This window comes from Grus americana, chromosome 8 (genome assembly GCF_028858705.1).
Source record: "Grus americana isolate bGruAme1 chromosome 8, bGruAme1.mat, whole genome shotgun sequence".
NCBI classification, from domain to species: domain Eukaryota; kingdom Metazoa; phylum Chordata; class Aves; order Gruiformes; family Gruidae; genus Grus; species Grus americana.
In genome coordinates this window covers 6,637,289-6,652,656 of record NC_072859.1, presented here as the reverse complement: position 1 = coordinate 6,652,656, position 15,368 = coordinate 6,637,289, and the positions used below count along the sequence as shown (strand labels likewise).

The 15,368-nt window shown below is 41.9% G+C and overlaps 1 protein-coding gene across 1 annotated transcript in view; it reads right to left on the bottom strand.

Annotated features, from left to right (window-relative positions):
* Positions 1 to 15,368, bottom strand: part of XPR1 (xenotropic and polytropic retrovirus receptor 1) — a 105,275-nt gene that overhangs the window by 27,313 nt on the left and 62,594 nt on the right. The window contains exons 3-4 of the mRNA XM_054833673.1: positions 8,004 to 8,105; positions 2,692 to 2,915 (exon numbers count right to left, since the gene is read on the bottom strand). Of these exons, the coding sequence (XP_054689648.1) occupies positions 2,692 to 2,915; positions 8,004 to 8,105 (326 nt within the window). The remainder of the gene's footprint in view (positions 1 to 2,691; positions 2,916 to 8,003; positions 8,106 to 15,368) is intronic.

The following is a 15,368-nucleotide window of genomic DNA, read 5'->3' as shown; positions in this document are numbered from 1 at the left end:
AATGCCCTGGGGAGAGGCACCAACTACTCACTGAAATTATTTTCAATCTAATTATGCTTAGAGTGATTTAATATCAGACCCCTACCATACAGGTGGGGAAATGAGGCTAGGGAGACAGGAGCAGGAAGCCAATGCATTAACGATCTGCATTATTGCAGACAAGAGACTTTAATTACTTTCTATTAGAAAAGCCAGCATTCCACCCTAGGGAGAGCAGATCGCTATTTCATACATTTGAAATGAAAAAAGATGCAGCAAAATGATCATTTTGGTCAGAGACTTTCCTGTAGCCTGAAGTAACATCACTTTATCTGCCACGTGTGCAATCACAGCCTAACTCTGATGTGGAGGGCAGTTGTGGTTACACCAGACACCCCAAAACCTCTCCGGTGGTGTTTCACCCTCTGGCCACAAACATCCTGCAAGCGCAAAGCGCATGGTAAAACCACTGTTGGTTACGGTGGTACTTCTGAAACTGCGGAACGAAACCGTCAAACATCGTCTACGCAGTCAGATGTTTCGCTAGTCTTGCGATTTGTGATGCTTTTGTTTGGCAAGGAGCTTTCTCCAGGCCTCCATTATTTGCCCCATCAGTGTACTGTACTATATATAGTATATGTAAGTATATACTTAATTTGTCAAGATTTGTTTGTTCTAAGTGTACTATATACTTAATTTGTCAAGATTTGTTTGTTTCTAATTGAAATAAATAGATTTATTTATATATGTACACACTCTAGAGTTATATATCACCGTTAACAATAAATTAATTCTATCAGAAGTTTAATCATTGGTAAGTTAAACAAGTAACAGTCGCCCCAGAGACAAGTTATAGTTTCACTTGATGTTTGGTTTGCGTACCTTAGCAAAGAACACATGCAACTTTTGCTCTCACTTCAGTCCTAACAGGCTGAGGAATTCGCTTCATTGGATTTCCCTTTCTTCGTGACCCAACTCAAGACTTCAGCATTGCACCAAAGCCGTAGTTTGATATTTATAATGCCACTGGCAACTTCACGTTATCTCCTACACGTTATCTCCTACACGAAGGCGTTGGCTACATCATACATACAAACGTGAATGAGAGTAGTATTCTGGGATTTGGTTTTATGTTTGTTTTAGTACTTGTACTCCTTGTCCTCACCTTCAAAACCAATTTGAACTAATTTTTGGAAACTGCAGAAGCTATCAAGTCCAGATGGCTTTTACATCAATATTTAGTATACTTACAATGGGCCTGGACTCGTGGTAGCAATAAGCAAAAATATAAGGGTGCAAGATGCCTTTCTTCACTGATGCAGCATAGGAAGATTTTTCAAAGCAATGATCTATGTCATCCTCTAAATTCTTCATCAAGCCTCAGAAGTGATTTTTGTAACCAAGAGTAAAAGCTTTCTTTTCTTAAAAAGAGTGAAGAAACAACAGTGGGTAATCCTGCTTCGCTCCATACCTGACAAGTAAAGGATACTCCACCTTTCCCAGGATTTTGAACTAGAAGCTATCTCCAGTAGTTAAAGGGCTTTACTGAGAAACCCATAAATAGTTTCTGCAATATAAAACCTGTGTTCGGGACTCCCGGAGGGGTGCCTGTTCAACCAGTGAAAATAAGTAGTTATAATGTTGGTAAGAGGCGGTCTGAACACATCCCCGAGAGCTTCCCTTGACGGCAGTCTGGGGCTGGTTCTAATACAAGTTGGACCAAGATTTTCCAACCCGGAAACCCAGTATTAAAGCAAGGAAATTCCACTTGAGGCATCTGGAGCGAGTAAGTGTTGGCAGCGTATGCGCTCAAGGACAGAACATCGTTTTAGGAGAGGTACAATCACTCAGAATTTTGGAAGAATTACGTTTTGTCCATAGAGCAGAGTGGTATTCAATTCATTCTTACAGTGAATTTTGTTCAGTAAACGTCGGTAAAGATCTAAATACAGATGTAGTGAATTTAAGTTCAAACATTCTTATTTAACAAGCTAAACCCCCCCACAATAAGGCATTTAAAAGTATTTCAGAGTATTTAATACCAAAAGAGCTAGCCCAGTAAAAAAGAGATCTTAACAGTTTCAGATTTTTGTTTCAAGATTTTTGGAACAAAATCAGTGTCTGCAATATTTACCATGCCCTTTCATTCCCGAAATCCAAGTACAACTAAAGATTTGTTTTTTTCATACTTCAAGGCAAACGAGCCTGTATCCTACAGAATTAAAAACATTTTTTTTTTTTAAATGGATGTTTTAACAAGAAATTCTGATATAGCAAGGTCACAGTCACTGCCATGGTAACGCCAAGAGAAAACAGTACATTAGCATTTCAAGTTTCACTACAAATATTAGATAAAAGAGCTTCTTCCCCAACTTGCCAGCTCCAGCCCTGCACAGAAGAACACCCTACAGAAGGAGGAGACCCCAAAGTGACTCTGTGTCCTGACCATGCCCGGGCCAAGGATGCCAGCCCAGAAGAGGAAGAGGAGGAGGAAGGCCCTTCTGCAGGTCAGCTTAGCACTTCTAGCTCAACAAAAAGCAACAAGACGTACGCTGCTAGCTGCCAGGCACCTGCCTTTTCTTTAAAAATGTTTAGGGAGCCCAAAGTGAGAAAGAAATCAAAAACCGGCTTGAATGAGGCAGCTCAAGGATACACAAAGCAGAGAGACATTTACACGCAGGGCTTTGTAAAACCACCTCCTTCGGTGGGTACCTGATAGTTCTGCAGTAAGATGAGGCTGAGGTAGAGCTCGCTGAAGGCCAATTTCAGATCTTTGATATTCCTATGCTGGACACGCTCTTCGTGGGACAGGTGGAAGACCGGCTTTCTGCGCCGCTGCAGCGTGGAAGCCCCGCTGGCTTCTTTCTGTGCGTCCAAAGTTGACTGTAACTCAGTCCGAAGAGTAGTAAACCTGCGCTGAGCTTCCGCAAGCTTTTCTGTTAGCAAGGAAAGGGAAGAGTCAGGTGAGGGGGTAGCAACTTGCCTACCGAGCTCGTAAAAAGCATTACACCTTTTCCTTGAATAAACTACCACGCTAAGCGTTCCCCCACTAAGCATTAAATTCAACAACTCTGCACATTTCTCTTTTATGAAGCTCCTTCTCGTTAAAGGTTTTCATGACTCCTATGTAAAACGTACACTTTCTCCAAAAAAAAACAAAACCAAAAGCCATCATGTCAGATAGGTCTTAATTAATACAGTCAAAATCAAGGGGCTGTCCCTTCAGCAGCATTAAACATGAACTCAGACTTCTCGACTTCCACCCAGATCTGATTTCCAGAGGATGCTCGTTCCAGGGCCGTATGAATACCTGTTACGGATGGAAGCAGCGAAGCGAGGGGCTATAAACCAGCACGGGGAGGCAGTCAGGCAGATAGGGTCTCATCCAAATACCAAAGCAGTGACCACACATCTAGTTTGTGCGCAAAGGAAAGCTGCTCTCCTTTCTCAAACAGAGCAAATGCACAAAAAGCATTACAGAAACCCTGTTAGACAATATTCTGAAACTCGACAGTTAGTAAGCGAAGCACCTTTCGTATCTGTGCGCCCACTACCAACTACATGCTTACTATCTTTCTACGTGACAGTAAGGAAATCAAAGAAAAACAACCCCATACTTCAAACGTGACGCTGAATTTTGGAGCTCAGAGAGCAACGCAACCCCTCTGCCAAGCTCCCGGTGACAGACAAACACAGCTTCTGCTTTGATCAGGAGTTACAACACTACTCGCTGCTGTACATGATCCGCTGGAATAATTTATCCCTCTTTTCCTCAGTGTAGGCTCACACGGGTTAGAAGCGTTGCCTCGTTATTTACTGATTAGAGAGACAGTCAACTTGAATTTAAATATCATTTTGATGTGTTTTTGGAATGAGTCAGTCTCTCTTCCTCACATCTCAAGTATGAAAAAGGTGTTTCTTTAAACACACTGCTTTACGGACTTTCAGAAAAATAATCTTTTTGGCTAAATACCAATCTTTTAATGCTAAAATCAGCAACACCGTTATCTTTCTCTTTGTTCTGCACAACTAGTTCCTTCCAGGCTTTTTTCCCCCCCTCCACAACTTCAGTCGCAGACTGCGGGCGCTGGCCGGGAAGACGCCGAGCAGGTTCGTGGTGTTGGAGCAGATGGCTGGGACCACCGCACCAGAAACCACAACCCAAAGCTCTGCCCGACAGCCTCCTAGCTGTCAATTTAATTATCTTCATTAGTATCTTATAGAACAACTTGATGGTAATTCTCAGTTGCTCACCCCACTTCTCCAAAGTAAGATTTACTCTTATGACCTCTTCCTCAGTCTTACTCAATTCAGGTTCATGCTAAGAAAAAGCTCCTCTATAAATAATTTTACAGTGCTCTGCATGAGCTCTTTCCCAGAAGGAGAATGCCTTTCCGAACAGATAATGGGAACCAATATACAAAAATCAAGTACAGAAGAGCCTGAAACTTTCTGTAACTTTCTCAATTATAAAGTTTATTAACGTAAGAGGTTTTAAGAAGACAGGAAAGGACAACTCCTCTCTGACAACTTCTACAGCTGCAAGGACTCCGCCGAACAGAGGCAAGGCAGCCCGCAGCGAGAAGCGTCTGCCCACAGCCTACAACCACGTAATATTTAACACACACAAGGTCAGACTGCAAAACCAATAATCTCTCCCCGCTTTGGGAACGCTCACGGGAAGAAGTAACAGATACCTGTTAGAGGGGCTGTTAGAATCAAAAGCCTTCATATAAATAAAACTCACAAGTTCACACTCTATATTCAAGACGTTATGCGAAACCATCACACTGAGCTTTCTTTTGGAGTAAATTATTAAATATGGACAAGTTTAAATTTACATCTTTCAATTGAAAGCGCTGTTCCATTGTCCCTATGTCCAGAAAAATCTTAAAACCCATCAGCCTAAAACTGCAATATTTGAAGAAAAGATAATGCTTTGAAATAGTTATAAAAACCGCTGCTGCAATTTTCCTGTCTGTTTGCAATATTTGAAACGACATTCACCACTACCACTAATTTAGCACTCCGAAAACTGACTTTTTAAAAAATATGCCACTCAAGAGTTAGAAAAAAAAACCCAACATGCACTTCAGAACTGGAACCACTCTTGTATTGCAGCATTTTGCGTGACCTGATGCCCACTGAGGCCTCAGCTCGAGTGTAAATCTCACGGCAAAGAGGAAGGAGAAATCCAAGACCAGAGGTAGACTTCAACAGCAACGCTTGCAAGAAAGAAGTAGCTGTGCCCAAAAAAATCCATCTAGATCCTGACTAAAGGCCACACTCTAAAGTTATCACCTCAACTATGCAATTCCAAGTTGGCTTTGATATTTTCCAAATTCAAAGAAAAATTCACATGTCAAGATGATGAAAAAACCTCACCAACCTCTCACACCAAGGAGCTAGTAAAACATCCCCCCAAGATCCAGTTCACATGGTCATGGTTGGGATCAAAACCTGTTTCACCAGACTGGACCTACCCGGCTCAGAGCATTTAAGGCAGGCTCTTTTAGCGCTCCTTCCTTTTCCTACTCGTACGTATTATGTTCAATATTTCGCTTATCAAGTTAAAGCCGTGGCTTCCTACAAATAACAACGACAAAAACGTTACTAGCTAAACAGTAGCCCAAGCAGATCCTGATGATGCTAATTTAAAATATAACAAAACTCCTCTCTAGGAAATCTCAAACACAAACCAAAACTGGCCACAAATAAAACTTTAGCACTTGGACAGGCATTCCTCTACTGGAAGCATCTGAAAATTTTACTGCTGCTCTTTTTTCTTTCAATTGAGCTTAGATTTTCTTAAGCGTAGTCCAAATAATGACAAACTGTTTATCAAATCAGATTTAGTTAATGGCAGTTTTCCTTCCCTACCGAGCCGGGATAATGGTCCAGGGAATTAAGGCTGTGTTTGATGAGAGCCGACAAACCGAGCACGCAGCAAAAGGCAAAGGCATTTTTTGCAGCAGGCATTCCAACCCCGAGCGCTCTGGGGTCCGGGAGCAGGCCATCCCCAGGGGATGGGGTTGTCCATGCTGCGGCAAGCTCCGGCAGCGCTCACCGAGCATCCCTTAGCGCAGGGAAAGGCGACGAGGAAATTAAGCGGAGATCAACAGAAAGCTGAGCTTTCTTGCAAATGGACAATATTTAGTGTCGTAAAGACAAATGTGTAATAAGTCATATAATAAGCCGATATTAAATAGGATGTACCAGGTCATAATCCAAGCCAAAACCCGCCTGGAGTTACAATAGGGTCCAATGTGACATATTTCTGACATGATTGAGAAGAGGAACCACTGATGGAACATTTCTTGATGCAGCTTAACGTTAATAACCCTAATAAAGGGTTTCCATACTATTAAAGTCACGTCACTCTTCTGCAAATAAAAGACTTTAATCTTATCACGAGAGATTTTCAAATTACATGTATTCTCTCCTATAACTTTTTGAAATGACAGCAAGTTGAAAAAAACCCCTACCCTCTATTATTAATGCCATTTTAAACAATGCCGGAATGGGCGCGTCTATGTGGGTGCACGTGTGCTAGCAGGTCCTCATTAGGGAAAATTATCATCTGTATTGTGCATCTAAATTGACAGAACTTCCTCCACAGAGTCTAGCTCGTAACACGCAGGATCTGATATAACTAGAAAAGTAAGACAAGTTTCTGAGTGCAAAAAGCTCGGATCTGGGATAGAAACAGGAGATCTCACAGGGAAACAAAACTGACAACAACCGTCCTGAGTTAGGTACACATGAATTGCATGTCGAAAAATGCCTATAGAGTGTAAACCTCAGCTGATTTAATAAAATATATCGCTTCTACCTATGGATTGCCCCTTGTCCTGACACCCACCCTGGCTAGAGCAAAACCCCGCTCCTCCAGGGAGGCACAGCCAGCCCAAGAGAGGTTTTCTTCCCTAGATGGAAGCTGAAGAGAAGCAAGCTGCCGTGCACGGCTATTGCATCTATTACGCTTTCAGCTCTTCCCATGTTCACAACCCGGATTCTGCTAGCAATAAAGTCATCGCCTGATGGTTATTAAAATATTTTTTGCACAGTTCAACTTTGTCTTTGTTACCAGATTAAAATCAGAAATAGAAAAGGCTACCGTATTGTGCTGCCTGTTTATAGTGCCACGTTAATAAATCAACATGTTATGAGAAAGTATAGCAGAAGTCAATGCATCATTGTATCCGTATTTAAATGCTTTTCTAGTCAAAAAGCCATTTTAAACCTTACCAAAAGAGGCTGAAAACCAGCTGAAATGTAATGGTGGGTGGAACTGGAGCACACTGTGACTAAGCCTTTTGTAGCAGTATTATAGGGTGAATTTCTGATTGTCCCATTCTAAAGTTTATTTTCAAAACACAGGGTGGGAAAGCAAACTTTCTCAGGGAAAACAACAAACAATAGCACTTTGACATACAACCCCTAGGAATCCCTACTCTTACCACCATTACATTTTTCACTCACTTTACTAAACAAGGATTTTATACACGGTCAATGACAAATTGCTACTGGCTGATCTACTGTAGAAAGTTGCAAGAGTTTAAGTAACAGCTGAGTGTTTAAAAACTTGTTGGACACATCAAGATGGTCAAGTTACGGTACACGGGCAAGTCCGTGACAGCTATTCCTGCACAAGCTCAGGAAACACCAGCTAGGGGAGCTTGGCATGCCAAAAACACACACGGAAGACTGTCACCATGGATAGGCTGAGAAACTGCACCCTATGTGTAAGCTACCACTTAAGAGTAAGAACATCTTCATAAAGTTCAGCAGGATGCTACTGAAAAGCAATGAAATCACCTGCCCTTCATTCTCCCTCCGTTCAAATACCATGGTGTAGCTCCACATCTGTGATTAAACCAGAGGAGTTTCCCCGTATAAACCTGCTCTATAATTACGTGACAGTAGACCTGCATGACCACTGTGGTTATTCTGAAAGTTTGGGAGCTTCAGATTCTTTTTGTGCTGCTGTATTTTCCACAAATATACACAAATAAGCACGTTACCTGAATAGAAAATGTTGATTTTGGCAAGTTCTTTCTCGCAGGTCTGGAAGAACTTCTCTTCAAACGTGGCAAAACACCTTTTCACTGTGTCCTCATCTGTGTCTATAAAACAAAATAGAAAAAAAAAAAGTTGTAATAGAAGAACAGAGGGACAATTTCCTAAGTGGCTGCCATGGAAATACTTCTTCAGAGTAAATCCACCCTCTTTGTCATGCAGAGAAAGAAGAACAAGCAAGTCCAAAGGGCTCTGAGGGAACACATATTTGGCTGTAAAAGGAATTGCACCAAGACAGAGAGGCGAAAAACCCACATAAGCAGAACTGCCCCTTGACCAAAGTCCCCGTCATCTTTTTTGATCCTTCAAGTGCTACTGCAGATCCCACATGCTTCATTCCACTTCCTAACCCAGCTTGTGCCACTGTGCCCGCAGGGCCATCCTGGGTCAAGACCGCTCTCTACACCTACAGGAATCTTTTTTAAAAGGCATCTCACCTTCCATCACAAAGTCACCCACCCTAAAGCTGCACACCAGTGGAAAGGGAAGCCCAAGACCCATCCCTACCTGCCCACCCTGCCGCCTCCAGCAGCCTGAAGCCATCTCCACGCTGCCACGTCAACCCAGCGCAAAGCCGGAGAGCCGCCGCAGGGATGGTCCCCCTCCTCCCTCCCACATCGCTTCTGCAACTAGGCGGCGAGCCACATCAAGGAAAGATCTTCCAACCGAAACAAAAGCAGATTAAGTAGCAGCATAACCACCCTCAACACGCTGCCATTGCTCTATGTCAAGGTGAAATTCTTGTATTTATCCCCCCAGAAGTTGTTGCGCTCTCCAGTCTCTGGCAGCGGCAAGTTCTCCAAGACAAACTTCAGTGAGAGCAAACCTCTTTAACAAAGATTGGGGTTTCTGATGGGGGTTTGGGTTTTCTTCCCTGGGTTTATGGTGGCAGAAAGCCAAGTGCCATCAGTGCCGAGTGTTCATGTCGTGCCCAGTCGTTCCTGCCAGTCGTTTCCCCCAGAGCTTCTCCAGCACTCCCACCACTGCAGCGTGCTTTCTGCTGGGACTGGTATACACGTTCTCAACCTACCACAGGGACTGGTCTGGCTCTTGAAGAACAAAGCTGACCATGAAAAGTGTTCATCCCAGCTTAGCAAACAGTTGTGTTTAGAAGAAAAGTGCCAAGCTTTTAACTGAAGGCTTCATTTGACCTTCCAGGAGGACTCCCTGGCTTCAGCCATCATTCCCACCGTCTCATCACTATAATCCTTCAAATACAAACGCAGCACCACAGCAAACTAAAATCTGCCCAGCGAGTAAACGGGGAACTGCGTGGCAACTACCTTCTTCCTTCCTAGAAAATAAAACCTCTCTCTCTCAGAAGCAAAGTTTAAAGGAAGAAGCCTAAATTACGGTGATCGTGATCAGAGCCACGCTTCTCCCCCGCTGCTCTGGGAATACGCTAACTCTTTTGGAAGAACTAAGTACAATTCTATAACTCAAGTCAAATTTTGCAATTAAAGCAGCAATTCGGTCAATTTGTTGTTATAAGGAATATAGCACAGCATCTCCAGAAGTGCAGAATTTCAAAGACAGAATGAATTTTCTAATAAGTAAGAAATTAGTTTAATGAGTAAAAATTAAAGAATCCACACTATAATTACAAATTTTAGCACTGTCAATCATCTGTCCCAAATGTTCCTAATGCTGAAATAAAGCAGACTCTTCATACCCCCCATAGTTACAGTTTCTGAGTTCTCACGCAGTCTTACAGACTGAAAAAAGGTTAGTGTTACTACAAAGAGGAAAAATAAAAATTTTATTAGTGTCTTGATAAGGTCAAGAAATAGATTTTGAAATACATGTTATTAAATTGAGATGGCGAGTGTCTACAGAAAAGTTTCACTCACTAGCAGATAAACACTCCGGACTGTCATAAAAAAATCTGTTTCTTTTAGCATTAATTTCTAGGTGAAAACAACCTCAAAGTAATATTAAATATATATTCAATATAAACTTTTAACATTTAGAATTTCCTGATTTTTATGTTTGTGGCACTGATATTAAACACCATAAACCTAGAGACACTCTATTCATGTTTTAGGGGGGTTGTACAGAAAGAGCAAATAGCACAACGCAAGCCTGAGGGGCAACGTTGGAAGAAGTCTGTCTTCTTTTGGAGTTGGACGATGCTTTGAAGAGTAAAACAGCGAAAAATAAAACAAAAACCAAAACCGTCCTGTACAGACGACTGGTGTTTACAACTCCACCATCCCAGGGTTTGCAGAAAAGAATTCACAAGGGCTCCAAAGGCTGTTCCAAACTCCAAGATTTGGCTCCTGGGGTCCCTTTCTTATCTGACGATTACACTTGGCAGATCTGCGGCTACTCCCAAGGACAAGGGCTCCCTCCCTTGTGCAAAGAAACCCCAAAATCACAGGGCTCCGACTCCCTTTTGCTGAAGAAAAGCTGCAGCAGCCCCGAGGTGTCATTACACCCCTGCTCGAGGTCGCTGGCCCGACGCGGGCTTTGCAGAACCGCGCGTGCCTCGACGCAGAGAGATCCCTCTTTGCAGGCAGCCTAAAACACCAGAAGGACAGAAAATAACTCTGCTTTGGGGCTGGTAATTTCTAACAGCAGAGTCACAGCAGTTGCCACATCTTTCCCTGGGGCACTACACCAGTAAGGCCGATCTGAACTTGCCTGCCAGAGCCCTAATCCTTGACCCAACAGCGGACAAAACACAAACAGGCGGGTGAAGCAATAGAAATTACTATGCAATACTTAATATGCAGAGATTTGATTCACTAGCTGCCCGAAACTTTTCAAATAACAGTAATCAGGCAGCATCAAAACAGAGCTGACTCTAAAGGAAGGACCTGAAGGGCAAATTCTTCAGCCCAAAGAGTTTACACATCTCTAGCAAAAGAGCCTACCTATAGATGCTTTCTGACATGGGGTAATCATCCTTTGCTGCCTTTAAAAACAAGGCATGTAGAAATAAAAACACAGAGGCTCACCGCTTTCCTGCTTCAGAAACACCAAATGACCTCTATCATCGCTTGTTTCTGGGTTTCAGTATGTCCACAAAGCAAAAGTAAAACCAAGCAAGTTTTTAAACTTCAGTCACTGGAACTATCCAAGAATTAAAAAAAAAAAAACAAAACCACCAACAAAACACCCCAACAAACTCATCAGGAAGTGGAGTATACCTTTTGTCCATAAAGTCAAGCATGAATATTTCTATGCAATCAAAAGATCACCTTTTAAGATAGCAAAAAGCGCAGCAAAGCAACGTAGTGTTAAACCAACATAATCAAGGCCAAATAAATTAACAAATATCTTGTTTTGTACATTACCAACCACTTCATGAAGTGGTAAATAAGTGCGTTAAACTGTTTGCCTATATCTGAAGTTTAGAAGAAGAAAATGGGCTTTAAAACATAAACAAACCACTACTGGAAGACCTTCCAAAAACCTTGAGATTAGGAATTCAGGTCTCTCTCTCAACCTCAAAACATCGTTGACTCAGAGGAAAGCAATTCTATATAAACTATTCAAAATCCTTCTCCAAATGTCAAACACCTTCTTATAAAAGATATTTTGCAGACCATGGTGGCTGCCAGCTTTAAAAATCAGAGTTCTCTGTGAAGAAAAGGTTTCCCTTTGGTCCCGTTCCCACTGCAGTTCAGTCATTTAGCTGCAATAATAGATAAGTGCTGCCAAGGCTATTGCCTTTATTTATTTATTCCCACCCCAAGGCTAGGACAGGACAAGGGGTTTTGCCATGAGAAAAATCACAGTGCCAGAAAGCAGCCTTGGATTCAGAAGCTCCATGACAACAGAAGCTGTTTTCAAAAGGCATCCAGCTATTGCTGCCAAGAAGGGCCAGCACTAACCTTCCTTTTGTTCTTATTCTATAGCCCTAATACTCCATTTACCCTAAGCGCCACCAAGTTGCCATGAAGAAGGTTGCCAAGAAGACAGTCTGATCAATATTGCAGCTTCCCGACCTCATCTTCCTATGCAATTGCCTGCTGCAAATAAAAAAAAAAAACAAAACCAACCCACCCCACAGTAAGCCCGAAAGGCTCTTGCTTTTACTCGCAAAGCCAAGCGATAAACCAGCAGCAATCTGGGTGTACTCCCCTCTCGCCACGCTTCCTAGATTGCAGAGAGTTCAGACACTGGCACACCTAAAATAGAACCCGAAGTTGAAAAATTAACATGCAAGTTACATTCCCGGGCTGTCCCAAGCATTCATTTCTCAGTGCATCTGTCAACTCTTCATTTAATTTCTCGTTTTCCGTAGCTGTAGTATACGAACAAATGATCAGCATCCCGAGCAGCTCCGCTTACTCGCTTCCATGCAAGACAGCAGACAGTAAAAGTTTGCTTAGAGCAGTGCCCTCTAAAAATAATCAATCAAAAATTAATAATAAAATCCTTCAGTCTTTATCACACTGAATTTTAAGGGGCATTTAATTTAAAAAGATTAATTAGCTTTGTTATGAGATCAGCACAGGTGTAGTTCTCTGAATCACCTTCTGTTTGCCACAAACCAGTTTTATCTAAGGTTGTTTCAACACTTCAGCTAGAGAGGAGGCAATTTTATTTATTACAAGGACTCAGCCATCTCTTCAGTAAAAAAAAAAAAAAAAAGAAAGAAGTCAAACTCAACGTTGGCATTAAACACGTCAAATCAGACCAAACAGGTGATCACAAGTTTAATGTCAGCACTATTTTGAATACACTAAACTTTTAACATTTTCCATACCCTGGCCTTAGCCTCTTGCTAACTAAACGCCCCATACACAGGGCTCAAAGAGGTGTACAACAACAGAACTGCGCTCTGAAAAAATAACAAGATTTAAAAGACAGTTTTCTTCTTCCCAGGTCTATGAAGACAGTAACTGCTTATACTTCTAGGCTCAGTGGCACATTAGGGAAAAGAAGAAAAGAGGCCACTTTTATTACCACTCTCAGAATTCTAAAAAAGTGGGTCACACTGATGACAACGTGGATCTGCTCCCAAAGCCCCCATCAGCTTCATCCGGCTACTCGGCCATCACAATTTCCTAATACCCTTGACAGTTGTGTGCAGTTTCCCAACCTTTTACACAGTGACAAATTTTACAGCTACAAAAAAAAAAAGTAAATAAATCAAACTGTGTAGCTTATAAATGCAAGGACGAAGATTCCCTTTACACCTCTAATGCGTCATCCTCATGTTTATTGGGGTATTTTTCCAAAGGAAAGGTTCTTCCGTAAGGCAACTCCCTTCCTCACACCAGAAAGCTTTGCTTGGGTCAGCTGCAAACTGTATCACTCACTGAAAGCTTCCAATAAATTAATTACTCACCATGCATTTGCATGTCCAATCTTGTGGCAAATAAAATTCTTAAGTTTTAAGTGCTTAAGTACAGATATAGAAATTTCTTCCTAGGGCGTATATTCTTGCTACAGGAAGAGGAAGGAAGCCAACTCTGCTTACAAAGAAGGAACATTTGGATTCACGTTATTCCACCTTAACTTCTGAGCTGCAAATTGCACGTACACGCCATGGTATGCATCTCTCTCGGAATTTATTCCATCAACCAAAAAGTGGACCTCGAATTAAAATACTAGAAAATCAGAAAGAAAGCAGCTTCATGCACTAGTTAATATTAAAAAACAAACAAACAAACAAAAAACAACCAACAACCCTAAGAAAATTCATAGCAGGCTATACCTACTGTTTTAAACCATCACGGATGAGCTGGTCAGCTCTCCACTTAATGAATGCTTGAGCCCAAATTAGATTTGGTTATTAAATTATTTCCCTAAATCTAGTAATAAAAAAAATGACCACTCAGGTAGCAAATGAGGTTGGTATTGCCCGCACACGCAGTGCTTTTGTGCGGGTAGGTGAAGGAGGAGGCAAGAACTGCTGCAGGTCACCAACACAAATTTTCTCAGGTTTTGGTTCACCATTTTGTTGTTTTTAACAATTAACCCAGAATGAACAGAATATATTTCAAAATACCTTTAGAAATTATGATCTTCAGGTAGGTTAAAAACTCTGCTTCCTTAATTTTAGATTGTATCACTGAAATCTTACAAGGAAACCAGCCAGGTTCTTGCAAATGGTTTATTTAGCTGGAAAAAAAGCAGCAACCTCCACAACACGCCTAGAAGCTAGATATCCAACCAAGCGTCTACTATAAATTATTTACATTTGCAACTTCGTAAACATAGATTCTAAACCAACGACAGTGTCCTGGTACGAACTTCAGGCGCAGAAAAAAAGAGGCAATGCAGTAGCCAGATGTGAGAAGACAGCTGTTGCCCAGCTGGTTGGCAGTCTACAGGGTAGCTGCCCAGCTGCTCCATAGGTTCTACACTTCTTTAAACAAGTATCTAGCACTCAGAAGTCGTCGCTTTGTTTTGCAAACAAAGAAGGTGGCACTAGTCTTCGTCAGCTATTGCAGGGAAGTCACTAAGGCGAGAGCGTGGTGGTGCTGTCACTGGATTGTCCCGGCGCAAGCGCCGCTATGTGAACATTACTGCGACAACGGCTCCGCAAAGCCATCTGTGCAATCATGCTCCAAAGCTGAACTTTTTTTTTTCCAAATTCTCTCATTTCAGAGGAAGAAGATTCTAACCTTACAGCAAATACGTAAAAAGCATGGGCAGTTTAACCCTGTGTGTCTGAAGGAGGATCTAAATAACTGCGTTCCAAATAGCTGGGCTGGGGGGAGGCAAGAGGGGTACAAAAAACCCAACTAGGTTGGCACAGCTTTGGAGCAGAGAAGACCCCAAAGCCTCTGTAAGCTCATATCCCAGTTTTGCTGTTAAAATCAACCATTATTAGACTGTTGTCTGAATTTGCAAACTGCCAGCACCATCTCAGCTTTGGGATTCTACCTCCATTCTGTCCTTATACGTGACCACGATGCTTCAACACTTCTATGATGCTTCACTTCTGCACCATCAGGAAAATCAAGATTCCCAGCAGAATAACAGAACTGAGGCTATGTGGTACCTCAGATCTTAAGGACAGCTAGGCAGAAACTTGTGACAGAAAAAAAAAAAGAACAATTAAGAGAAGCAGCACAAATGCCTAATAATATTTCAAAACCTACCAGAAAAATATTGTTAATACAGGCTGACAGACCTGGGTGCCAGGAGACATCACACAGTGACAGGACTCTCGATACCTGTCTTCCTTGGTTAAGAACAACCTTTAAATTCTTAACCTTTTCAGGAAGGAAAGTAAAGATTCACTATAGGTTTTTGCAAGGGCTTCCCAATAAACTAGACCACAAATACTGCCACAAGCTTAAGGGTCAAGAAAAGCCGGTCAACAAGAGCTAAAACTCCCGATGAAA